This window comes from Talpa occidentalis, unplaced genomic scaffold (assembly GCF_014898055.3).
Source record: "Talpa occidentalis isolate TD23 unplaced genomic scaffold, MPIMG_talOcc4v2.1, whole genome shotgun sequence".
In the NCBI taxonomy this organism is placed as follows: Eukaryota; Metazoa; Chordata; class Mammalia; order Eulipotyphla; family Talpidae; genus Talpa; species Talpa occidentalis.
The window spans coordinates 105,897,302-105,924,327 of record NW_026555331.1 but is presented as its reverse complement, the minus strand read 5'-3'; the positions used below and the strand labels follow the sequence as shown (position 1 = coordinate 105,924,327).

At 39.5% G+C, this 27,026-nt stretch overlaps 1 protein-coding gene and 1 long non-coding RNA gene across 4 annotated transcripts in view; one reads left to right on the top strand and one right to left on the bottom strand.

Annotated features, from left to right (window-relative positions):
* Nucleotides 1-9,669: 9,669 nt before the first annotated feature.
* Nucleotides 9,670-27,012, bottom strand: LOC119243871 (uncharacterized). 3 transcript variants are annotated; one of them, XR_008550776.1, is made up of 5 exons: nucleotides 26,913-27,012; nucleotides 13,561-13,705; nucleotides 12,290-12,334; nucleotides 12,093-12,201; nucleotides 9,670-9,908 (listed from the first exon to the last, which is right to left on the bottom strand). It is a non-coding gene; the product is annotated as an uncharacterized LOC119243871 (long non-coding RNA). The 3 variants fall into 3 exon arrangements; XR_008550775.1 differs by having other exon boundaries at nucleotides 26,957-27,012; XR_005124876.2 differs by lacking the exon at nucleotides 13,561-13,705 and having other exon boundaries at nucleotides 26,957-27,012.
* CPVL (carboxypeptidase vitellogenic like) overlaps nucleotides 21,590-27,026 on the top strand; it is a 102,896-nt gene continuing 97,459 nt past the window's right edge. The window contains exon 1 of the mRNA XM_037509734.2: nucleotides 21,590-21,752. Coding sequence (XP_037365631.1) covers nucleotides 21,716-21,752 — 37 coding nt within the window. The 5' untranslated portion in view covers nucleotides 21,590-21,715. The remainder of the gene's footprint in view (nucleotides 21,753-27,026) is intronic.

Genomic DNA, 27,026 nt, shown 5'->3' with positions numbered 1-27,026 from the left:
TAACAATTCAGTATTGAGTTCTGAGAAGGGGAGAGGATCGCTCCTTTTCTATTCTTTCTGCTCACAGAACTCTAGGTGGGGTGGAGTGGAGCAGACTCTGCACAGGCAATCTGCATCCCTTTGGGAGTCACTGTGCCTCACATGGCACACACTGCATCAGCCTCCTAGTGCTTTGGTACTTCTAAACAATGCAGTCAGCAGCACGCTCTGCAGTGAGGTGGATAGTAAGGGTGGATGGACATGAGTGTCACACTTCCATTTTCAGAATAGGAATCTAAGATTGAGAGAAAGCCTGTAGCAGGGACAGAATAGAGATGTAGGAGACCTGGGCATTTGTCTCTTAGTGAATCCTCTCTACCCAACTATTGTATGCTTCTCAAATGTAACATCTTGAAACCATGGGAGAGTCCTTTAAATCCACAGAATTCAGTCAAGTAGGAGGTTCTGATCATTCAGCCTGAGCCACCACACATAAAAAGCAACATCCAATTTTATGCAACTGCAGGAGCATTCCTGCACAAACTACCCTTCACTTATTTAATTTATATTTTATTTGGTAATGATGTAACAGGGTGGCCCCAGGATAAGGTGAGGTTCCAGGTTCCCTGCCCCACCCAAAAGAGGGTGGAGCTGAGCAGGGAGGAGACTGGAGAAGGAAGGAAGCAGGATAGAGAGCCAGAAAGAGACCTGGAGGAGGCACGTGGAGCCGAGAGACATGTGAAGAAGCTGCTCTTGCTTCTTGGTCCTGGACTGGTTGCAACAGATGTGGGTGAGAGACCCATGGGGAGGTTAACATGGCTGCTTTGATCTTGATTTTGATTTTGCTCTTTTCCTCCCAGACTTGTCTGACTGTTTCTGACCCTTTTCTGTGTGTCCCTGCTAGAAGCTGCTTTAGACTTATGGCAGGATTTCAGGCCTTGCTTTGGGCCAATGCTGTTTGGGTGGACTTTCACCCACGAGGAAATGGGTAACTATGGTGCTTGATTTGGAAACTATATATTATTTGTCTTTTCAGTATTATACACTAATTGTATTAAAGTTCCTTTCCATTAAAGGTCATATATTTTGTCTTGATGGGGCAGATGGAAGAACCTATTTAAAGCAGACAGGTTTGGGGTTCAGGGGTGCCCCTCTCCCTGTCCTATAGCAATGTTACATTGTTCAAGAAGTTATTGAAAGTCCTCAAGAGGGTACAGCCCCAGGAAATTAGAGAGTCACTTTCCAGGTCAACTCTGTTTTAAATCAAGCAAATAATCAAAGGCATATTTTCTTAGTAAGTAGGACACCAGAACTACCCACTAATTATTTTCATCAGAAGAAAATAAAACAAATATTTTCTCTAAAAAAGAAAATAAAATAAAACCCAAATAAAGGAAGAAGAGGAAATACCAAATGCCATTTCACCTACTTAGTTTCTTTGATCTCTGCTTATCATTGGTAATTTTTTCATTCAACAAATGAATGACCTGCTTACAGCGGGCCAGGCATTGTGCTAGCAGCTCCATGAGCGTTTTCATTAAATCCTCAGATCAGCCCTGTAGAGCTGTCCTCTTTCTATACTTGAGAAGGCTAAGTCTTAGTGAGGTTAATTAACATAGCAAAGGTCACACAGCTAATGAATGGTTACACTGGGATTCAAATCCTCATCAGTCTATGCCTTGGTGCCCTTAATCAGATATTATACTGGGCTCACTGGCAGGTTCATCATAAATACATATATATATATATTTTATATATATATATATACAGGACTGGTGCAAATTGAAGAGATGATATATATGAAAAGTGTTTAACAAACCATGAAGCCAGACAAAGGTTTGCTGTGGTTATTTCTCTTGGTTCTATGCAGAGCCAACTCTGTTGTCCTTAGTGGCCACGTCTATATTAATCCCATAATTCATCCTTAATCCACCCAGTCTTATTTGCCTGGCTTTCTCTATAGCCAAAGGGAAGCTGAAAATATATGCCTTTTGTAAGAAAGGCTTAGCACCTGCTGCCAAAGGGTGTTGATCATCAGAGAAGAGATTCACTTACAACAAGACTTCGATTAATTTGGACATTGTTCCCTACATAAAACAGGCATAAGGAGGGAAGCAACACAGAGAAGGATAATCATGCTGAGAGTGGAAAAACTTATTATAAATAATTACCATGTAATTATCCACAACTTCCCTGTAGTCCATAGCCTGCAGCTAGCTAGTCTTAGGAAGTGGCTCTTCTTTACTAAGGGGAAGGAAACCGAGGCATTTCCACAAGTTCATCGGGGCTTTTTTCTGTGTCTCAGCAGGTCACTGCATCTGTGCCCACCTCTCTGAGTTTCTGGCCAAGGTGCAGAAAAGCTAAGTGAGTCCAGTCTCTTCCTTTGCACAATGCCTTTTTGCAAGTGTGTGCAAGGGCACATCTGACTTCTTAAGCACTGCGTTCATTGAAAAAATTAATACACCAGGCCAGCTGTGACATTCCTCTTTTTGGTGTGCCTCCAAGCTATGTCTTCAAGGTGTGAGATGTTCCTTTGAAGGTACATAATGACACTCAAAAACAGCAATGGTAGAAGGCTTGGCAAGTGCAGGGAGAGACACAGACACTTCCAAGAGGGTCCTGGTTGCCTACAAGGTTAATAAATTTCCTTGTTTCATTCCAGGTCCACGTTTATCTTGGTGGCAGCAACTACAAATGTGAAATCAAACCTCCAGACCCAGACAATTAGAATTGTATTTATCTTCTTAGAACTTGTAAACATTATTCTTTGTGTCCTTCTTAATTGGAATATAAGACATACTGCAAAGCACTGGTATGAGGGCCATGCTTTTCTGCCATTCCCAGATACAATGGAAGCACTGGGGGTGCTGGGGAGGAGCAGGGATATGATTCAGTATCTTGGGTGAGACACCTGAAGTCACAGACCTGGAATCTCACAGATTGTCATGGTCACCACTATTACTATTACAGATTAAGGGGTTGTTGAGCCTATTGTGTGCTTTATTTCATTTCAGCCTTTTAATACCAGGAGGTGGTTAATATTATTTTTTTTTAACTGTGTGTGGATGGGAAAACTGCCATTAAGTAAATTGCTTAAGATCATTAGATAACAGGTTTTGGGTGTGAATCTGGCTCCAACTCATGCTCTGAACTACCTGAGCCTAACAACTCACAACTCACCAGAATATGTAGGTGCAGAGAACACAAGACTTACAGGAACCCTAAAGTCATCTGAACTGATCAACCTGACACTTTTAAATCTTTGTCATATAAGAAAGCCAATTTAAAATGAAAGTTTAACAAGTCACCTTGAAAAGTCATTTCTTTGCCCATTTTTGAGTCCTTTTTGCTTAAAGCAAACGATCCTAGGGTTAAAATATTAATTTCAGCAGTTTGACTCTCTTCCGTACATCACATATTTTGATTTTTCAACTATTAGTTGATTTTAATTACGGTCAGTTGAAGAAGAAATGTAAAGCTACACTCTTTAAAGTATTAGAAATATTTGGCCAATGATGCCCAAATATGTTAGTATTGTGTACTGACTTATGATCTCAAAGATGTTTGTGGGTTGAACTTAACTCACTTCAATGAAATCATTTTAAAGTTGGTTATTAGGACATTTTTATCAACATGAGCATGTGTGGGCTACTGTCAGCACATTTTCCTTCGGCTGAGAGTTTATCAGTACAAACACATGTAGAATAATGCCAGTTAAACTGTAGCAGTACTGAGTGCTTATCCACATGTACACAGTCACTGACAATGGCAATGACAGCAGTGTCCACCATACAAGGAACAATAGAACTTTCTTACTATTTTTACTTATATTTTTTCACTTTATTTTATTCAGGTAACATTGGTTTACAACACTGTATATGTTTCAGAGGTATTGGATCACAACTCTTAAAGTGTATGTTATGTCAGCATTGGTTTATGAAGAGGCATTATTTTGTACCTAGTGGTATGTGATATTATCCTAAGCTATATATCCCATACTGAACTTGTACTAAATAAGATATTGGCAAAGACAGCCTCAGCCTCTGAGCAAATGGTTTTTGCATTTCTCACAAATAAAACAAAATAAATGGCAACATCAACAAATCAACCCAAAGAAGTAATAATTAATATTGGTTGGTGGTGTGGGATATAACATTCCATATTAAATTTGAAATACAGCTTGATAAATTTTGTGAAAGTTATCATTGACCAAAATCTGGCAAAGCCCAGTGCTCAAATAACAAACTTTAAACTTAATACACTATTTACCATCTATGGCATTCTACTGAAATTCTTTTTTTTTAATTTTTTATTTATTTGTATTTATACAAGAGCCAGGGTACAGGCCAGATTCGTGGGAGGGTGAAAGGATTTACCAGAGACAGAGTGGGGAACAGAACAGGCAGACTGATGAAATACACTGCTGAGGGGAGCAGCGGGTGAGCAAGACAGGAGAGGTCTGCTGCGCCATATGGGTTGCTCTGAGCCGGCGGGGATCGAACTGGCGCTGCAGAGGCTGCGGACAGCTTCACAGCACTGCGCTCAACCACTTGCACCACCTAGGATGCCCCCTACTGAAATTCTAAGCAGCCTATGAATGGACAACTTGATAGAGCATAGCTGGATGCTAACATTGACCCCAATAATTACCTTAATATTATAAATGATGTGGAATGCTCTACTAAGCATCTCTGTAATAAAACATTTTGAACATTAATGTGAATATTAACCCTTCCAAAATTGTTCAAGAGGTGATTTAGGGGAGATTGGATTATATATTAATTTATAAGGACCCCTGGAAACCTGTTGAAGAATTAGTCTGGACAAAACTAACTAGATGTTGGCTTGATCAACCAACTCAGTAAGTTATATCCTATATTGAAGATAGCAAATAAGGAAGAAATTCGAGCAATTGTATTAGGAGCACGTAGCATTATAGATGCTGATAGCCAGAAAGGAAAGCCTATAGCCTCAAAAGTAATCTCCAGAAAAGGAAAAATCTTAGATCTTTTTGCTCCTGTGGCCATCAATCCACACTCTATCGAGAATAATTACTGTAACTATTATCAATTATTATTGATTGCAGTAACTTTAAGCTGCTAGAGGTCAGACCTATGAGAACAGACCAAATTACAATACATAATAATATGCAACAAGTCAGAGTCACTGAAGAGAGAGCCTGTAATAAATAAGAAATGAAAACAACTAGAATGGAATTCCAACAAACTGATTTAGACACAGGAAACAAGTGGCTATTAAACGTATGGTGCAAGGGCAAATACAGAAGCAAAGATTGTTCAACTTGGACCCATTACCCCTGATACTATTTTAATCCACACCTTAGAATATTATTTGGAAATAATATTATTACATAAAGTCTTTTTGTTTAACTAGACAACAGCAATCTGGAGATTAAAATGGCCTATACTTAATATAATAGCCCTTTAAATTTCTGAGTGGAAAACACCAAAGGGAGCTACTATAATAGAAACAAAATTAGCACTACTGAGAAGGTTATGTAAAGGGACAGAAGAGAAAAGAAATACATTTTTCTCTAAGAAAAGACCCATACCAAATCACTTTTCCCTTCCCGCTGCCCTTCATACCTGCACAATCTGTCAATAAATACATCCTAGGGATGATCCCCTCCACTGAAGCAGGGCTTCTGAACAGAATTTGCTCATGGGTTCACCAGATGTTTCTCCTTAGAAGTCACAGTCCACAGGGGAATGGATTTAAGAAAAGGTGGTATTACTTAAGAAAAATACACATTCATCTTTTTTTCCATTTCATGTTAACTGTCCCCGAATCTTCTCAACACATTAAAATATCTCTCAAAGTTGTGCTCCATTTTCCATAGCACTGAATAGTGTCCCCTTCAATATTCATGTCTACCCAACACTGGGGGATGTGACCTTATTTGGAAATAGGGTCTTTGCAGCTGTGATACGTTAAGAAGAGGCCAGATTGGGCCTCCCCTGATGGCGCAGCGGTTGAGTGACGGGTTGCGAAGCTGCCCACAGTCTCTGCAGCACTGGGTTTGATCCCCAGTCGCCTGCGAGGGTCCTACATGGCAAAGCAGACCTCTCCTGCCATGCCAGCTGCTCCCCTCAGCAGTGTACTTTGTCAGTCTGCCTGTTCTGCTCCCCTCTCTGGCTCTGGTGAATTCTCTCACCCTCCCGCGCTTCTGACAGGAAGGAAGGAAGGAAGGAAGGAAGGAAGGAAGGAAGGAAGGAAGGAAGGAAGGAAGGAAGGAAGGAAGGAGGGAGGGAGGGAGGGAGGGAGGGAGGGAGGGAGGGAGGGAGGGAGGGAGGGAGGGAGGAGAGGGAGGGAGGGAGGGAGGAAGGATCCTAAAAAAAAAATATCTTGAATTAAAAAAAAAAAGAAGAGGTCAGATTGGATGAGGATGCATCCTAAATCCAATGACTAAAGCTCTTATTTGAAGAAAAGAATACTTCTAGACACCCACAGAGAGAAAAAAACTGCAAACAAAGAGAGGCAGAGATTGCAGTGATACAGCCATGGGGCAAGGGGCTCTGAACATCTCTGGGAACTGAAGAGGCAAGGAAGGAATCCTGCTTAGGGCCTCCAGGGAGAGGACAGCCCTGCCAACACCTTGATTTCAGACTTCTCCGGACAGTGAAATAAACGTTTTCTACTGACTTAAGCTGCTCAGTTTGCAATTATTTACAATGGCAATGTGGGCACTCCCACACAGTTGGCTTAGGTGCTTATCACACTTTGCAGGATTATTTTTACTATAAGCGACCATTTGGGGCCCTCCTGTAGGTGCCACTAGTCCTCCACTCCCACCTTGCAATGTCCTTTGCAAACAGAATTTTCTTTTTTCAACCTGGAAAAACTTCTGTAGATGTTCTGACTTAGTAATTTTGCTTTCCAGATTTTTTGCCTAAGGAAATAATCAGATGCACAGAGCATTTTTATTAGAGAATATTTCTTAGTGAATTAGAAGGAAAAATTGGAAGATGACCAAATGTTGGGGAACGGTTGAATAAATTATGGTATATTCATATAATTGAACATTAGGCAGCCATTACAATTATGTTTTTGAATTAACAATGTGTGAAAATAATTGAGGTATAATGCTAACTGCTAAAAGCAGGATAAATGACTCACTATAATATGACTCCAACTTTGATTTAAATATGTTTGCAGAGATAAAATATTAGACAGAAATACATGATTATATGGGTTTTTATCTGATTTGGGTTTTTATCTGATCTTTTTGTATATCTTCCTAGTTCTAATGATCATGTATTATGCTCACAAGGAAAATAAGCAATACATTTATTCAAAAAAGTCATAAGGCTTCCATTGCAGTAGCTGCCAACCTATGTTGACCACATTTAATGGGAAGAAATCTACTTGCCTTAGGACCCCAGAGAGGTCCAGGTCCTAATCCCAGAAACTGTGAATGTTATTTTATGCAGCAAAAGGGACTCTGCAAATGTGGTTAAGGATGGTGGGCTTTTATTTTGGGGAGAAATTTTTGGCTATTTTTTCAATTTCCTTGCTTGTGATTTATCTGTTCAAGTTTCCTATTGCTTCCTGATTCTATCTTGGAAGGTTGTGAAACTGAGTCCAACTAGTTCAATTGATCTCAGATCCCAAGGTACAAAAAGGGAAGAAAAAATGTTTTTTGAGACTTGCTTTTGCAGATACAGAAAGGATGAAAACTTATTGACAACTGTAAGCTGAGCTCTAAGGCTACCTGGGGACCGAAAGCCCAAAGGAGGAGCGGTACAACAGCAGAAATTTAAAGCTCCAGCTCTCTAAAGAAAAGCCTCTTCATATTTCATGTATGAAGTGCCCTTTGACTAACTTATGAACTTCATCCAAGTCCACATTTCCTGTCCCCTAACCTGCTTTTCAGTCAATACAATTTAATTTGTTTTTAACCCTGGTCCCCAAAATCTATATAATCTGATTTCTTCCTGTCTGATTTCTTTTCTAAATTGGGGAGATAGATTTATTTCCTACCTCATTGCCAATCAGTCTGAACTAAAGCTGACTTCTCAAGTAGATTTCTGTGATGTCTACTGTAATTTCTCTTTTTCATTTCTGATTCTATTTATAAGAGTTGTTTTTTGTTTGTTTTTTTTTTTTTTTTTTTTTTAGTGAGCATAGCCTAGAGGTTTTTATTTTTATCTTTTTAAAGCATCGAGTCTTGGTTTCATTGATCCTTTATACTATTTTTGATATCTATTTTGTCTACTTCTGCTCTGATTTTTATTATTTCCTTTTCTCTAGTGGCTTTTAGATTCATCTGTTCTTCTTTTTCTGGTTCCTAGAAGATTAGATTATCTCTACTTCCTAAGAGTAGATTGTTTATTTGAGATGTGGGCTTATATTGCTATAAACTTCTCCTTTAGTACTGCCTTTGTTACATTCCATAGATTCTAGTGGCTTGTGTCCTTATTTCTATTTGTCTCAAGCTACTTCTTAGCTGATTTCCTTCTTAACCCAACAGTTGTTCAGTAGCATGTTATTTTGTCTCCACATATTTAAGGTTTTGCCCTTAAGAAAACATGTCCATTTTCTTTTTGTGGTTGATTTCTAGATTGATATCATTATAATCAGAGTAGATATTTGCTATGATTTAAATCTTAATGAATTTACTACTATTTTTGTGACCCAACATGTGGACTATACTTAAGAATGTTCCAGTGTACTTGAGAAGAATGTGTACTCAGGTTTGGGGGGTGATGTGTCCTATAAATGTCTATTAAACCCATATGGATTAATTCCACATTTTAGGCTGTTATTTCCTTGACACAATGTGACCTTATTTGGAAGTAGGATCTTTATGGAGGTAATAAATTAAAACAAGATCATTAGGTGGGCTGTAATCCAATATGACTATTGTCTTATGAAAAGGGGATACTGGGACACGAATACAGACATGCTTAGAAGGAAGATATAGGAAGAAAGTTCTGTAAAGACTAAGGCAGAGATTAGAATTAGGCAGCCATAAAACCAAGGAGCACCTGGGGCCTAACTTGGAAGAGGTAAGGAAGAATTCTTCCCCTACAAAATTCAGAGGATGCATGGCTCTGCTGATACCTTAATTTTAGGCTTCTAATCCCTAGAATTGTGAGACAATACAATTGTATTGTTTATAACCACAAATTTTGAGTGCTTTGTTATAGAAGTCCTAGGAAATGAATATCCATTCAACCCTATTCCATTTCATCCTATTCCTTCCCATCCCACCTTATCCTATTGCATGTCATTTAGAAAACTGATTCTCAGTCTACCAATTCTGAATGACATCAGTCTTTATAGCTTACCATTTAAGTTTTTTCTAATTTCCTATTCCCTGTTTTCAAGAACCAGTACTCCATCCCAAATACAAGCAGTAGCCACCGACAATTGATCATTCCCAGAACACAGACCAATTCACATGTGGTATGCTCCTTGCATGTCCCCTTGGTGTTTATTCATTTTTAATGCCCAGCTTCATGTCTCCTGTTCTAGGATGGTTTCCCTCGTTCCTTAGGGAGAGTCACTTAGTTTCTGTTTTACTGTAATTGTTTTATAGTTACAGCACTTCTCAGTTACATTATGGGATCAGTTTGTCTCCTTCACTCTCTTCCATGTTCCTTTCCCCACAACTAAACTGCAAGTTTCTTAAAGAATACTCTCTTTTCTTTTTCTTTCTTTCTTTTTTTAATTCTAAGGTTCATTGTCTGGTACAGAACTTGACATACCACAAACTCAAATACAGAGGATCCCAATGTGTTAGTGCTGCAGATTTAAGCTTAAAATGACTTCGGAAGTATAAATGCTACAAAATCGCCAAACAATCGTTTGAATTTTACTTCTTTTGATTCTAAGTTTCAATTTTTTAAATAAATGCAATTACAATTTTTTTTAATACATTCCATGCCGTTCTTCACTCAGAGGAACTGAAACAAAAAATCAAAATAAAAATGTATTACTCAAAATTCATCAAACTACCGAATTATAAAATGCATCTACCTAAATTTTGAAATAATTTTTATTTTGTTTTGTGGCAGTTTTATAGGATTCTGAGGTTATTAATATTGCAGTAAAACTTTTGGGATACCATGCTTTTTAGTAACTATGCTAAAGAATGATTCATTCCATATTTATGCAATATCCACTTTGGTTTACATTTAAGTAGATCCATTTTGATTGCAAATATTCCTTAGTCAGTAGCTGTGTTTAGGTCAAAGGACCCTTGTCCAGGGCCCGTTGTTTAGAAAACCCCCACCCCACCCGGCCCTTGACTGGCTGCACATATTCCCATAGGAAGATGTATTTATGGCCTTAGGTTGATTGTGACCCTCTGCACCCAGAACTATAACTCCCCAAACCTTGCTCTGAGTAATCCTAGGTTGCCTCCCCAAATGGCAATGAGTCAGCTACAGTGCTCAGCACCCAGTAGTGGTTAATGATGTGAAAGGTTTTCAATCTAAAATGGAACTAGAAGGTAAAAAGTAGAGGTGCTCACCCAGTTGCCTGACAAAGAACAGTACTTCAGAACTGGGAGGCTGATTTCCTGGAAATGCCTGATTTACAGACAACCAAAACTTATCTCCTGCTATTGAATTAATTGCTCTTACAGGGTTAATTTCCCCCCTTTTTCTCTCTTGCCCATAATTCAGCCAGCCCCAAATCCTCAGTGGATTGGCCTCTAGCTTGCCACCAGCCCATGTTTGCTGAATTGAAATTCCTTTGCTATTTCCAAATAAATTCAATTTCTGGTAATTCGAGTTTGCCTCAGTTAACCTTTTTATACACTCAGGTCACTTACAAGAAATGTGACCCTGAATGTGATATTTAAACCTTAGAGAACACAGCGAGTGCTGTAACACAGTCACGCAATAATGCAGGGAAAGCACTTGATTCATGGGCACTTGCTGTGGTTTCAATGTCAGTGTTACTTGAATGTGGACTACCCATGAATGCTCTAGGGCTTATTTTTAAACACAAGGAGCAAAACACCCCTTGATTTCCCCGTGCAAACCCTGTGTTTGCAAGCACTGACGTGGGGAAATTATTTCAAAATATAATGCTAAAATTCTAACAACTTTAAAAAGTGGGAGAGAATGAAAACAAAAGGAACAAACAAAACGCAGTTGCACCACAGACGCTCCTTCTCTTAATTTTTAAGATGCCACCCTGGGGGCTGCCAGCCTCTTGGAGGTTGGGAAGCGCTTGACTGGGCAGGGCCGGGTGGAAGGGAGGAGGAGCTGGGGACAAACCTTTGGCCCTATAGGTCTGGGTCACGTGAGTTCAGGGAGCGCCTAAAAGCTCGGGTTCCGCTGGGTTCTCCCGACTGGTCAGGACGCGGGGAGGACTGCCTCACCTCTCCCTCACTTGGCAAGCGCGGCAGGGACCTGCGGTCTGGGTCTGCGCGCACAGCTACTCGCAGAGGAGCGCGCCGCTAGCCGTAAGTGCCGTTTGCCCCGCGCTGCCATGAGGGCCGGCGCTGCGGGGCGGGTCCTCATCTGTCCCTAGGGCGGGTCCTTGTCTGTCCGGAGGACACGCAGGTCCCAAGGAGGGAGGTGGCAACTTGGAGCAAGATTGGGGTGACCTTGGCCGGCTCCGGGTTTCCAGGTTAGGTACCCGGGTTGCTTGGCATCGGGCTCTGGGGGCACCTCGCCCCAGGAGACTTGCGAAAGGTCGTGGCGCAACCCTGGAAGGTGGAACCCCTGGTCTTGTTTCAGACTTGTAGGTCCAGGATTCCCTCCAGGGTAGTGCGAAGCTGGGGCTCCTCTGTCACACACTGTGCAAGGAGGGCATGCATGGATGCATCCCCTTACTTTTTTAGTATGTCCCTTTAAGATGCTTAGTTTTTGTGGGTGCTGTGTAAAGAGTGGAAGCGCAAAGTGACTCGGATTTGAGCAAGCTCCCAAAAAGGAGGCGTGGCTTAAGCGAAGGCAGGCGAGCACTGGAGAAGGGCCAGTTACTGCCGCAATGTAGGAATAGGAGAAAACTTTATTTGGGTTTTGCTAGGGGCAGGTGGAACCAGCTCCTTGCCAAGTGAACGGGAATCTTGCAGGGGAGTTCACCGAATACAGTGGGACTTGTAGAGATCTGTGTGAAATGGAAACAACCAGTACCTTTCAGATCAACTTGGTGTCATGGGAAAAAATTGGAATTTTTTCCAATTTGAATCCCAGTTCTTTGCTAGTTGGTGACTTCAGGCAAGTTGTTTTTCAGTCTCTCCATCTAAAAGATGGAGCAAGTCACCAATTAAAAATAATTCAGATTGTTAAATTAGAAATGAGATAGGGAAAGTATCTAGTGCAGTCAGTACCTGATTCCTCAGTTAAAGCTGATGAGTCATGATTGATGATGAAGTCTGTGGTGGAAACAGAACAAAAGGATGTTCAAAATTCTGGTCACATAACACTATGGTTGTCCATGACCCAGATACATTCATGTCTCAACCCTCTGCATTCTAAAGGGTACCAGTTTCAGAGCTAGATGACTGTGCGGGGACCCCAGTTTCAGTATCCACTACTTGGCTGACTTTAGGGACATTACTTTTCTTCCTCCGCCTCAATTGCACCATCAGTAAATGGAGAAGGAGGCACTCAGTATTTGTCTTATCCCTGTTCCTGCATACGTACCTTTTACTTTTTTTAAAAAATCAAAGTTGAGTAAAAATAGAGATGTAAGAAAAAATCCAGTAAGCATGCATTTTACTAACTTGAAAAATAACCCTTGTAAAAGGAGACAACACTGGTTTTGTTGGCTTGTGAATGTCTGTCAGACCCTTTGGCTATGAGCTTTCTAAACTTATATCCCAGGCTACTCTAAGGACTGTGGGAATCCTTTATATGTAATGCCAAGTGTTCTTAGCATGAAGCTGTTTTATTCATCTTTTATAGGAGTTGATTGTTTTGGAAGGGCGTAATTGGCCTCACAACATATGTGTTCAGTTTACATACCAATTTGCAGTGGGTTTGTCTTTGGCTGATTTCATAGCTTAAGATGTAAAGGGCTTCAACTGACAGGCTGTTTGAATTGACTTAGAAAAGTTAAGCAAGCTGCTGTACTTACCACTTCATTGTTCTGGGAAAAAAAGTAAGTCAAGAAGCAAATAGTATGATAGTGTTTTGGTAATAGCCTTTTTAATCTGGGCAACGTATGACTTGTCATGGGAAAAACTGAGTGTTAAATTATTACCCTGGTATGTTTGGAATAAAGACAATGAGAGAGGGGTTGTTTGATGCTGCCTCGGGTCACATCAGATATCTGTGTATTAGCACACAAAGAGCAGAGGTAAATAGATAATGACCCATTCTTCATAGGCTATGTAGTTTGTTTTAAAGAGAAAATATGATTATTTTAACATTGTCAGGGATTTAATAATGTAGAGTTTTCATGGACTGAACCAAGAACATTTAAAAGAACTTGAGTTAGCAAGTTTCTGATAATTAGGAAGGTTTCTCTAAAAGAACAACTTGATATCTATTTTAACTTGGGTGTGAGTTAAGCCAGACAGAAAGCTAAGGAATGGAGTTTGAACTTTCATGCTTCATTTTTGACGTTCAAAGATTTAAGTAGCAATACTTAACTCACAGGAAACCGCGTGCTTTCTTTGTAATACTTCTGCTCCCAAGCATAACTGAACTGAAAGCAGGGGATTTCGATTTCTCTTCCTCAGAGATATTGCAGATACAGCCTTGAATATGAAGCCAAATATTCTTAATGGTTTAATCAGAACCTGAGGTCCAAAACAGAGTTGGAGGTAGGGAGAAATGACTGTCCTTAGATCCATTTGCCTGAAAAAGCAAATTCTTACCATCTATACTTCTGTTAGGGGGAAAAGGATGTCCTAAAGCTAATTTCATACAGGCTTTGTGGACTCCACCCCCACCCCAGGCCAAAGCCAAAGACACTGGGAACTCCAAATCCCATCACCACCAAAGGGAAGGTGGCTGGGACCTGAGGGTGGGGTTAAGCAGCCAAGTGAGTATAAAGACAGACACGTGGGCTTTGGGGGGTTCCCCCATTTTGGTTCTCCACCAGCTAGCAGCGTCCGGCCAGCTCGGAGAGTGCCTTTGGGTTTCCAGGTCGGCGGATTGGGTAGGACACATTAAAGACTTTATTTCCTTATTTTCTCCCTGAGTTGTACATTTTCCTTATTTCCTTTTCCCTTGTAAATAAACCTTTTATTAACCTTTTGTGTGTGCCTGTAGTGGAGTATTAATAAGTCCCTTTTAAGCGCGCGGGTGAGGACCCACAGCCAGGCAACCCGCTCAATATCGGGGCTGCCCTATAACACTTCCAATATCTTTGAGTCTTATCTCTTCACCTTTTCTCTGTATCCTAATTCTAGTTAGTGGCTATCTTTAAATTGCTAGGGTTGTTTAGTGGCTGAAATATTTATTTAGCCAGCCTGGGACTAGTCCTTTCTCCTTTCCCTTTGGGACACAATATCCCATTATTCATCATTCAAAAAGACCTCCTGATGTATCTCCTCACACCTGTATGATTCTCAGGGGAGGAGGTAACCCAGCTTCCAAGAGAGTCATTCTCATCTTTTTGTTTATTTAACTAATTATTTTCTCTAATACTTGATTATAAAAACTTTCAAACTTTTGGAAAAATTGAAAGAATTTGGCAGGTATATCCCCACCTAAATTTTATTATCATTCAACTGGCATTGGTTAGTGTGTACTATTAGCCTAGTACTGTGCTTCTCTGTAAAGACATGAAGGGCAGAGTAAAGTCATGGAATGGGAAGGGTTTGACATGTCTGGAGCGTAGAACTTGTGAAGGGGTCTGTGACTTCAGTCTGGAAAATTATGCAGGAGTCACATTGTCAAAGACATTGACTTCATAGAAGGAAGTTTATCATTTTCCTAGTTGTTGTGGGGAGCCATTGAAGGCATTTGAGGACGGGAGTGTCTTGCACTTTAGAAAGCTCACTCTAGGTTCAGCGTGAAGCAAGTTGGGACTTGAAAGGACATGAGGTCTGAGAGATAAGTGAAGAGGCTTTGCAAATATCCTGGCGTAAAGAGCTGAACTATAAACAGAAATGTTTGCCCGGAGAAAAAAGGATTCTTGTGGGACTTTGCGATCAACTTGACATGAGGACTCAGTTTTAGAGCTCATGGATATGCAAGGAGGATGTGGCACCATTAAGAGTCTGGAAATCAAAGGGCAAGCAAATTCATCAGAAGGGATTGTTGATGTCTTGTTATAAGACCTGATAGGTTGAAAGGAACAATTGGGTAACCATGTGGACGTGCCAGGTGAGAGGCGGGCATAAAGTTGATGATATGACAACCAACCAGCAGGTGATCAAGGCGTGGTTGAACAAGAATGTTTGAAAGAAGAAGTATAAGATCTTGAGGGAAATCTGAATATACATAGGAACAGAAAAGCAATGCAGGTGTTCAATTATCAGTTAGTGTTTTAATGATTGTTTTAACTACAGTGTTTTTGTATCAACAGTTCTCCTTGATAACTTATAATAGTCACGAAGTAAAAAACAAGAGGAGTCTTTCCTGCTCCCATTATGGAGACGGGGGTGGGGGCAGAAGAATAGGTTGGAAAGGAGAGAAAATTAAATACTTTTTGATCTAGGAATTCTAGAGTATACAATACTTTATCCAGGGGAACCACTTCCAACTATTGAGAATCCAAATAGCAAACCTTCCCGTTTATAATTCAATTCTTTACTCCAAGTCATTTGCAAAGGTTCTTAACCTCCCTCTCAGGTTTAATGAGTCAGTCCATCTTTTAACAAGGTGACACCTACTTACTCTGGGAATAAGAACAACCTTTCCTGATGTTTGTTTACAAAACAAACCTTAAGTGTGACACATTCTGGATGCATGGTCACCAAACCTTTATCCAAGTATTTAGCCGCCCAAACTCCCCCTTCCTTTCTACTTCAATATTTCAGTACATTCTCCATGTGCTGAATAGGTAAATATTCAGCTCTGTAAACCCATCTCAGTCTAATCATTTACCACTGACAAGGCAAGGGAAATTAGATTTATTTATTTATTTATTTATTTTATTTAGGCAAGGGAATTTAGATTTATTAGATTTATTTAGCATCGATTCTGTGACCAGAGGCTGTTCGAGGGCCTCAGTGAGAAGGTGCAAGCATGGCCATCTTTCATCTCTCTGCCCACCTGGTGTGTGAGTTTATAGAGAGATGTGTGAAAGGCAGTGTGGTTGCACTCAGAAGACCAGTACTTTGTCCAAAGGTACAAAGGGTTTAAATGATAGAGCCACATTTGAAGTGGTTTACACTCTCAGTCCTTTATACTCATCCCACTGGATGGCATTGCCCTCCCTACTGCTTACAACTGTCTTAGGCGTTGTGTGAGGGGTTCGCACACATGAGCTCTTCCTGTGGCATCCCTGGTTTGGCAGGTTATTTAGCAGAAAACTCAAGTGGAGATTACTCAATTGGTTATTAATGGTGGGGTGTCTGCCCTCTGCCCCTCTCTTATTTTTACCTGACTTCATGAATTCTGCAGGAAGAGGCAAAATTTCTCTGAAATACCCACCCCTGGGGTTGAGTCTAGCAATTACTTCTTTAATTCTCCTCAAGGTCAGCCCTTCAATCCTCTACTGATTTCTTTTTCAGAGTGAAGGAGAGAAAAGCTCACTTTTTAATTTGTTGACTTGTTTGCTTCATCTATCTTCTGCTTTCCCCATATTCCTGCTTGTTTGCATATATCTAGGGTCCCTTGGATTTCTTTCCTCCTATCTGTGAGTTTTTGGAGAGAGGGTAGGATAAGCTTTGGGGTCTCTGGTAAGATTGTATACTCAGCTCACTCTGGTAGGAGTAAGGACTATGCTGTTGTCTTCATCCTTTTCCCCAGAAGTGCCAAGTATCCAGTTGCATGATGAGCATTGGGGTTGACATTGGGAGTGAGGTCATTGCCCGTGAGGATAAAATGAGCTCAGTGTGTGATGGTTGTAGCTCAGAGAACTGAGTTCCTTGTACCTTATTACAAGCACAGGCCCAGCCTTCCTGGAGTTTGGGTTTGTGCTTGCCTACCTTCTCCTTGAAGACAAGCTCTGTGTCTTTTTCATCTTTGTCTCCTACACAAGTTTCAGCAAAATATCTCATACCTCAGTACATGCCCAGAAAAATCTCTAATGATTGAGTTCTGTTAAAGGAGAAAAAATGATTTGTGTGAAAGAGAATATGCAGGGGCCTTTATATTTGAAATATAGATTATTATAGGGAATGCCTGGCTAGGGCAAAGCTCCTAAGCTAAATTGAGCAGCAAGAAATGTAGAGTTATGTAAAGATGAAGCCCTGCTGAGGCTCATGGGAACCCATGATGCAAAATTTATATTTGACATCAAGGGAAAGGGGCAGCCATAACTAATTCTGAAAATGAACATTTTCCTTGCCTAGGTTTCTTGATGAAGAATATTAATAGTGATCAGAAAAACAACTGGAAATAATTTGTTGTTTTTTTTTTTCTTTCCCTCTAAATCTTGGAATGTTTGTAGAAATAATTTGGCTTGGAGAAGATTAACATTGTATGTTAATGTAAAGTCCCCTTTGCATAGGGACTTTCTGAACTGTCAGATTGAAGCCCTTGATGAGAAACCAAGACTTTTTCTATGGTCACCCCTAAACGTTGATGTCTGCAAAACCTGAACCTTTTGTTCAGAATAAACTTACAGGAAGCCACTCATTTAGCATTTGTTGATGGAGATTTTTTTTTAATTCTATGCTCAAAAAACTGAAATGAACCAGCCTTGTAGCTCAGACCAAAAAACTGCCACTCTCAGATTTCCAGCCTTACAAAGATTTGGGTGTCTCCTAGCGTGGGCAGAGAAATCCTTTCCAGGTTGTCTGCAGAAATCCTAACTGACTCAGAGTCTGCTGCAGTTTTGGAACAATACATGATAGCTTTTTAGAATCCTAGAAATTCCAAGCTGGAGGGAATGTTGGGAGATATACTGTCCATCAAATTGTCATAATTTGCAAATGAAGAACTGGAAGTTCAGAGAGGGAAGTGAATTGATCTGCTCAGGGATACACCAGTTGACAAAGTTTGGACTTTGTGCATTCAGGATTTGTGTCCGCAGCTTTCCTACTCTCAGAACACCGCAGAGAGCTCCCAGTTGCCCCAACACTCTGACTTTATTGTTGCTTCTTTATATAGTTGTGGTCTCTATAACTTTTCTATTTGGTGTCAGTACACAAGTGGGTTGTTAAAGCCTATTAACTAAAAGCCAGCTGGAATGCACTTATAATGACACAGTTATTTTTTTTTATTTATTTATTTATTAGTTTTATTGGTTACCTGCAACAAAGGAAGACATAAACCCAAGGGAAGCAGCCTCCAAAAGGGTTGCCCTCGTGTTGAGTGATTCATAGAGGAAGCAGGAAGAGAGGACTCACTGGACTGGCTGCAGTCCAGTAGGTGAGGGAGATCAGCAACGATTCCAGTAGTTGGAAGAAAGAATCATCAGCTGCTGTGTAGTCTTGGGTATAGCCAGTGTTGTGGTAGGAACATCACAATGTTCCTAACTGATTTCACTTTCTATGTGCGCACTTTTATACCCACAAGCACACTAAAGCACTGCTACTAGTTACATGCATGGCAAAATCAAATAGTGGGAGATATTACTTGATGGTCCCACCATCTGACCAATCACCTTGGTCAGAAAGTCAGATCTGGGGGTCACCTAGCTTTCCAGTGGTCCAGTTAGGTAATTATAAGGACCTAGATTCTTAAGTATGGTTAGAGGGGAGGAGATGAATATGAAAAACATCTGGAAGATTGAATTGGAGAGTGATTGACTGTGGGAAGGCAAGAGGGAGGCAGACAAAGTAAGAACAAATTGAGGGTTTCTAGCTTCTGTGCTTAACAGTGTTTTCTCCAAGAGAGAAAATGAAGAAGTAGGGACAGGTTTAGGGAAGAAGATAAGTCTAGTTCTTAAAATTTTTAAATTACTTTTGATTTTTGTCAACATAATTCAAACACGCTTTGGTAGAAAAGCCAAGTCATGTTACAAATCTTACAATAATTTTTTTTTGTCTTCTGCATCACACTTCCCTTATCTCTGAGATCTCCTCCCCATACTCTTTCAACCATTTATCTCCAAATTTCTAAAAGTAGTCTGTGCAAATTTCTAAGTAGTCTGTGCAACAACCTATTTCTTCATTTACTAGGTTTTATAACTGTACTTTCATCAATTTGAGGCATTTTTCCATTGACTTCTTAAGCATGGTGAGAGCCCATCATGCTTACATGCTTGTGTCCCAACTTTCCTCCCTTCATGCCATCCAGTGGTATCAAATGCTTGTTATTGCTGATGTAATGTGTGTTATATAAGTGTCACTCACTGCTGAGCCAAGTAGTGGGCTCTAATTGCAATACCTTTCTTGTACAGTTTTATATTCCTTGAGTTAATAATTGCCTCTTTTTGGATTGCCTAGTTCTCTATGTCACTTTCAAAACATCTGTCCAGTGATAGTCCAGTGACATATCCTAATGGATAGGACTTTTCACACAGTCTATGCAGCGCTGCAGGTACACACGCCATACACATGTTTCTTTTGCCAGGAGGATCTCTCTGCGGCTCCTGCCTGCCTGGTGGCTTGTACATAGCTGTCATCCTGCAACCTCTCTGTGTTAGTTCCCTTGTTAGTGGGATCCCACATCTTTCTCTTTCTTGGCTCACTTTCTTCTTGTGGTGCAGCACATCCGCCAGTAGCTTTCTGAAAAAATGGTTTATGAAAATCAATTTTTCGAAAACTCATATCTACTTGGATACTTCTTTAATTTATCTTCATGCTTGCTAATAGTCTGACTCCATATACGATTCTAGTTTGAAATAATTTTCCTCTTAGAATTTTGCAGGCATCTACCCTACTTTGTTTTAGCTGCTGTTGCTGCTATTGAATTTTGTTGTCTTTCTGGCTCTTGATCTTTCAATGTACTCACTCTCCTTCTCCGTCTCTGGAAAGTTTGATAGTTTTTTTAATTTCTGGAAACGGTTTCATGACTTTTCATTTCTTGCTCCTGGAACTTTGTGGTTCCTTTAAATCTGGAAAATCATATCTATATTTCTGCTAAATATGTTGTATTATTTCTTTAATAATTTCTCTATCTGGATTTTGTTTGCCTTCTTCTTCTAGTATTCTCGTTAGTCAAATGCTGGACTTCCAGAACTAATCTCCAATTTTTCTTATCTTTTCTCTTTCTATATATTTTTTAGCATTTCTTTCTCTTTATTATACTTTTTGGGATCTTGCTATGACTTTATTGTCCCACTCTTTTGTCAGTTTTTAAAAAATTGCTACTACTTTATTTTTGGATTTCAGGATGTGTTTTGTTATTTTTTCCTTTTTAAAACAGTATTCTGTTGTTTATTGAACATAGTGTCTTCCCTTCTCTCCTTAAAGATTTTTTTTTGTTTTGTTTTCAAAGAGTTCTCTTACTCTATCATTTTTTCCTCTAATTTTTAAAAGTAGTTTATTTTGTTTTTTGGTTTTTCCTAACAAATTATGGGTTTTCTTTCAGTGTTTGGCGGTTCTTTGGAGTCTGCTGATATTCTAAGTGTGAAAAACCAAATCACTGTTGGAAGCTCCATTGTATTGAGGGGTGTGTCTGCAGTTCACCCACTCCCTGGAGTTGATCAACTGGGTCTAAAATAGTCCATTGGGGAACCTCAGAGGGCAATATGTAAAGGTGCTTTTTCTAGAAGCATTCAGTTATTCCAGAACAGAATCCTTGGTTTCCTACACAGAGTGAGGGTGTGGGTATATCATGCTTTCTTAGGGCTGAGTGTTTCTTAGAGCTGAGGGGCAAGGATATGTCATTTGCAGACTTTAAGTTTTCAGCCAGGTGCCTCTTCCCGACAAGTGCCTCTTCTTACCAAATCTCATACTACCAAGTCTGGAGTCTCTGGTATAATATTCTACAGAATTAATCTCTCCTTCCCATGAGTGTGGGGGAGGACATCTGAGGCACTAACTGCTATTATAGACTTACACTAATCCTTCTGTTTGCAGTCCCAGACCTCAGCTTGCCTTCTTCAATATGCAATACTTTTTGAGCCTTATTTCTCATTTATCCTCTGCCTTCATTTGCTGCAAATTGTTTGTTTACTTTTCATCTAACAACAATAAGAAAATTTTGATATGCCTTATTTGCTGTTTTCTTTCCTATTTTCATGGGACCAAGGGATTTGTATCTTTTGAAAATATCTATACTTTTACTGTAGAGGAATTTCATGAGGGAATAGAAATAGTGTCCAACTCACTACATTTTATTTTATTTTTCAATTTACTACATTTTAACAGAAAGATTAGGTTCTATTTTGACAAGTTGAGTTTTATACCCATGGAGGAGCAGATGGAAATGTGTAGCAGGTAGTTGGAGAGATGAGCCTGAAGCTTTTGAGAAGACTTTCATTTATTTTCTTCTATTATTCTATTATTTTGAGTGGTGCCAGTAGAAGGTGCCACTTAAAGTGATTGAACCACCCTGGAGAGAGTATGTGGAGTGAGATAAGTTGTGGAGCTAGGATAGAATACTGGGAAACCCAGTATTTAAGGGGAAGGCAGAGAGAGAAGGAATTATGACAGAGAACATTCTAGAAGACCTATGAACACGTAGATTACAGAAAGCAAGGAAATGATAAATTTATGAAGGTGATAATGTCAGTGTGTCAGAGAAGCCAGTTAAGATGAAGACAAGCTTTTCTTTTGACTTTGGGAATATGGAGATTGTTAATGATTTCAGCAAGAAGGTGTGGGCATAATGTAGCAGGTAAAAAAAAAAAAAAAAAAATAGTTTTTTTGCTTCCAGAAGTTGCTGACAGAAGCAATCAGAGAGAGTATTTCTATGGCTCATGAACCGGATGAACAAGTTTGGTTTTTTTTCTATTGTTTCCATGTTGGATAGCTTGTGCACGTGATTTTCAAATACTGGGTTGTCAGAAAAGTCATGACACATTTTTGCATAGAAAAAAATATCATGACTATTATGACAACCCAGTATTTAATGAGGAGATTCAGTTCTGTTTTCTTTTGTTCCTCTAAATAGCTCGTAACTTTGTGATTGGTAAGCTGTGGGAAGATATTGTGACTGACTTTAGAAATCATTTCTCATGATCAGCTTTCATACCTGTGGATTGGTGTCCAATTCTGAGATGTGGGTGGAGCTGAGTCTTTTAACTATGGCTTTTTTTCTATTTCTTATATGATGAAATATTTGCAGGATCATAGGGTGAGGTACAGTGGTGGGGGGAATTCCAGCTTATTAAGAATGAAACTAAAATCCTATTCTGTTGAGGTTTCTGAGGGAACCCCCAAAATAGCAAATATCTTCCCTTAGCCTGAGCTCTGGAGAAATTTGAGAAAACAAAGAGCCAGGCAGGTAGCAAAATATCACAGTTGTTACTGAGAGAGTTTGGCTTGGATTGGCTTTTACTTCCAGGTGAATGAACTTGCAATGCATGAAGCCCAGAGTTGAGCAGACTTGCCCTGCCATTCACTGGCCCACATTGAGTGGAGAGAGAAAAGTACTACTCTTGTGGGAACAGTGAGCGAGTTGAGCCCTATTCCCCAAATTTATCCATCAGCTAAATCTTCCCACCTCTTACCCAAACCCAGAGGAGTGAGCAAAAGTGTAGAAGGGGAACAGCAGGTGAGACAGGAGAGATCTGCTACACCATGTGGATCATCTCCCTGGCCCAGGATCAAACTCAGGCCATAGCGATGATTGTGCTGAGACTTAACCCCTAGGCCACAAGGGAGGCCCTCTTGCTTCCCCTCTAAATAGTAAGCTTCATGAAGGCAGGCATTGTGGTCTCTAATTGGTGTCTGGCACATAGCAGGAGCTAAAGATATGTTTATTGAGTGGGTGAATGGTCTTGTGAACTTGGAGTCAGTCTCAGCTCTTCTACTGATTAGTGTCATTCATTTTTTGGGAAGTTGCACCATCAACATGAGCCTCATGGAATAGGTGCTTGAGCTCATTTCAAGAGTGGTGGTAAAAATCAAATAAGATAATGTATAGAGAAAGCTGAGAAAAGTACTAGAGTAATAAAAGGGAGTAGGGGCCTCTCTGGTGGTGCAAGGGGTTAAGATGCAACCTATGAAGCTGTCTGCAGCCTCTCCAACTTGAGTTTGATTCCCCAGCAGGCCAGGGAGCAGTTGCCCACATGGCACAGCAGACCTCTCCTGACTTGCCCGCTGCTCCCCTCAGCAGTGTACTTCGGTCAGTTTGCCTGTTCTGTTCCCCACTCTGTCTCTGATGAATCCTCTCACCACCCCACCCCCATACCTCTGGCCTAAACCCCAGCTCTTATATGCATAAATAAATAAATATTTAAAAAAAAAAACTAAAAGGGAGTAGCACATGGAATTTCTTTCAGTAATACCAATAACTCTTTTGGAACCAGGGAGGAATTTCATGTCACCCCAAGGAGTGATTGTTAAGGTGGCCACACTATAGAATCTCAAAATCTCATAAAAAATGTTCTCATCCACTTTGCCTGATCTTACCCTTGTTACAATGTGTATCCTAACTTTTTATTTAAAAAATTTAGTCATAGAGGGTAGCAAAAAGAAAGCTGATCTTAAAAAGAATAGGGCTACATTTACTTCAGCAAAAACAATAATTTCTCTGTGGAAGACACAGCTGTAGTGATGAGATGTTAGTCTTAAAGAACTAATAACTTTACCAACTCCCAGGAATTATTTCCCAAACGAAAGGAAGTACACCAGAAATTCATTATGAGGCAATCTCTGAGCAGATGATTTTTCACTTCTTTGAAGATAAATATGCCCTTAAATCACTTGCAATTTCAGCACACTTATGCATCGTATCCAGACTACTAACAAATACTCATCAGTCTGCCTTCAAAATGTAGCTTACCACTTCTCTCTATCCCTACTGTTACCCCCAGGCCTCAGTTTCTGCTCTCTCTCCTGGATAATTCCATCTACTTCCTAATTGATATCCTGGTTCTATCCTATTCTCCTCATGTCTGCTTGCTAAATTACAGTCATTTCATATTCCCCATTTCTGATCAAACCATATTATTCCCTTACATAAAAGTCTTCAATGGTTTCCAGATGCAAATAGATTAAGATGCAAATACATATGAATACAGCTAAGACTCAACCATGTTGGTCCCTCTACCCTCCAAAGTCTTCATGTGCCTCTTCTTCCTTCCTTCACTGTGCACTAATCACTATCAACAAACAAAGCCAGTTTGTACCTCAGGCCCTTTGCACTGCTTCCTCAAGGCTGACTCCACCCAGGGATGTATTTCCTGGTCACCATTAGCCCAAATACTTTTCTGAGGGCATATGGAGGAGGATGGGCCTAAGACATAGATGTTCTTCCAACATATTTTGTTGAATGAATAAAAACCACAGTGTGTATTCCATGATATTTTTAGATCTTGCACAAAGATAAAAAAGCCTTTCCTGATCAAATATTGTTAGTTTGGGAAATATTGGGCAAAAGTTTTAACAGGTTTATTTATAGATGAGCTTCTCAGCAACATAATTTTGTGGGGATATAGTATGTGAGACTTCCTAACTTACTCGAATAGGTAGGAAAGGCCCTGGCCCACAAAGCACATTCTAGGAGGTGCTGGTATTGGAATTAGAGCATGGTCTGTGGAGATTGCCTAGGACTGCCCTCAAATCCTTGCTTTATCACTTACTAGCCATGTGAACCTAGAGGATCAATTTTTCATTTTTAAAAATTGTATAATAATAGTATCTTCCTGACAAAGTAAGAAATGAAACTATAAAGCATTTAGCACAGTTCCTTGTACATAGGGAGCTTACAATTATTGGCAGATGTAACTATTACTGGCATTATGATCATTATGATGCCTTTGATCATAGAAATGTTCCTTCTATTTTTGGGACATGTACTTTTTACTGCGCACTCAAAGTTTCCTTCTTGTTGGAGTGAGATTTCAAGGTACAACTCCCCACCATAGTGTTACATGATATTTTCTGCTTTTGCTGATTCTTTTCTTTCTCTACCTATATCACGTGACTCCAGCTTGTCTCTGTTTTCTGTAGTCCAAGGATATGGTGGCAGAGATAGGGAAAACTAATTCATTAGCAAGATTAGACACTACCATCTGATGCCAGGGGGCAGCCTGTAAAATGGAGATAGGCATGTAAGTCTCAGTGCCACTTTAGCAAAAGGTTGCCCTTTACCTTGTGTGTTATGTACTATATCCTCTTTGGGAAAAGAGCCCTTCAAATATCAATTTTAGAAATTAAAATGATATCTTAAGAAAGATGAATAGGGAATCCCTCAAAATAAAAGTGGTTTTTTTTTTTTCTTTCTTTACCATTTGTTTGCATGGAAATCCTTTAACAAAATAGCTAGATTTTTAATTTTGGGTGGTATTCAGTGTTGTACAATAGTCTTTAATTACAGTATACAAGTGCTTTGGCTATGCTTAAATAATCTTTAGAGGTGACTAAATCCTTTTCAAATAGAGGAACCACTCTCTTGTACCTTTCTTTTATTACAGATTTCATGGAATTGTCTGTTACTACTTGGCCTGATTTTATTTGGGGGGATGTTTTATGTTGGGAGCTGTTAAAGTCAGTTAAATATGTAACGGGAATTCAAGTAGCTATTTTAATTACGGTGTTAACATTTCTTATATGAATAGTTTTTAGCCTTGTATTGGAATAATTTATAATATAAAACAGAGAGGTAGGAAAGAAAGCAGAGAACATAGAAAAGATGAAAGGTTGTTTTTCACTCTTATTCTGGAGTTTTGGTTTTGATTCTTTTTTTCATTGATGGAACATATGTGTTCCAATGGTTTTCATGTTCCTTTTCCCGAGGACTTGCTTATCTGGGCATGTTACTGGTTACTTTAACACATGGATGACATCTTGGCAAGATTTTCTCTTTTTCTCTCTTTCACTGATAAATTAAATAGGAATTGGAGTGTGAATTGATGAAGATTATTTCCAGTTCATGTTTCAAATAAGAAACATGAGACAAACATGTGCAGGTAACTGTTAAACAGTCAGCTCGCTAGCTAGGGGAAAAGAACCCTGGTGTAGTATTTCCCCATTTCTATGGTGTAAATATTCCCACCATAAGTGATCCAAAGCTGTCAGCAAGATGTTATTGAACACAGTTTTGGAAAATATGTAGAGTAACAAATCACTATATAATCTGTTCACCAGACTAGCAAAGTCCAGAGTATACATAATAGTAAAATGTAATAAAATAATTAGAAGTGATGAGTTTGAGTATTTACTTCTGTTTCTTCATATAAACTTATTTAATGGCAAATTTTTATAGTTTAATTTTTAACAGTGGCTGTGTTGAACAACTGACTCTCAAAATTCCTGCCCACTGGGACCAGGAGATCTTTCTCTGTTACCCTAGGTCCACTGACTGAGCTGAGGCAGAATCTGCATTTGCATGAACTATTCCTAACAACCAAATTCTCTAGAAAGATTTACTTATTAATATTTCCTTTTGTTTATTATTATTTATTTTATTGTGTCCTCACATGATCTTTGAAAGGAGTTTAGGACTATTAAAGGCTGTTATTTCCTACTGTGATAGTAAGAGTCAGAATATTCAAATAAAACTATAACCAAAGATAGGAGGGTGGAAAACAGATTCAATTTAGAGCCATAAATAAATTCTGGCTTTGAGTCTTGGCTCTACTGCCCATTCACCATTGGTACAATAAAGTTAGTCACTTCTTTGTGTGCTCGATTTTCTAGTTTGTAAGAGCCAGAAATTGGGCCACAGGCATAGCTAATACCTAGAATAGGTCTACAATATCATGATTCATTATTTAGATGTATTAGTTCAACAAAAATTTAGTTAGTACTAATTATGTGCACATTTGTTATATACTCTACTCGAGGAAGAATGAAAACAAATATAATGATAATTGTTATTAAGCAACACCTCACATTTTTGTAGAGCCTTCTAATATACCAGCAAAAATTTACATTGAGTCTCTGAGGTTCTATGGCTTTAGGAGACCAGGACCGATCTTCATAGAATGTTAGAGAAAGAACA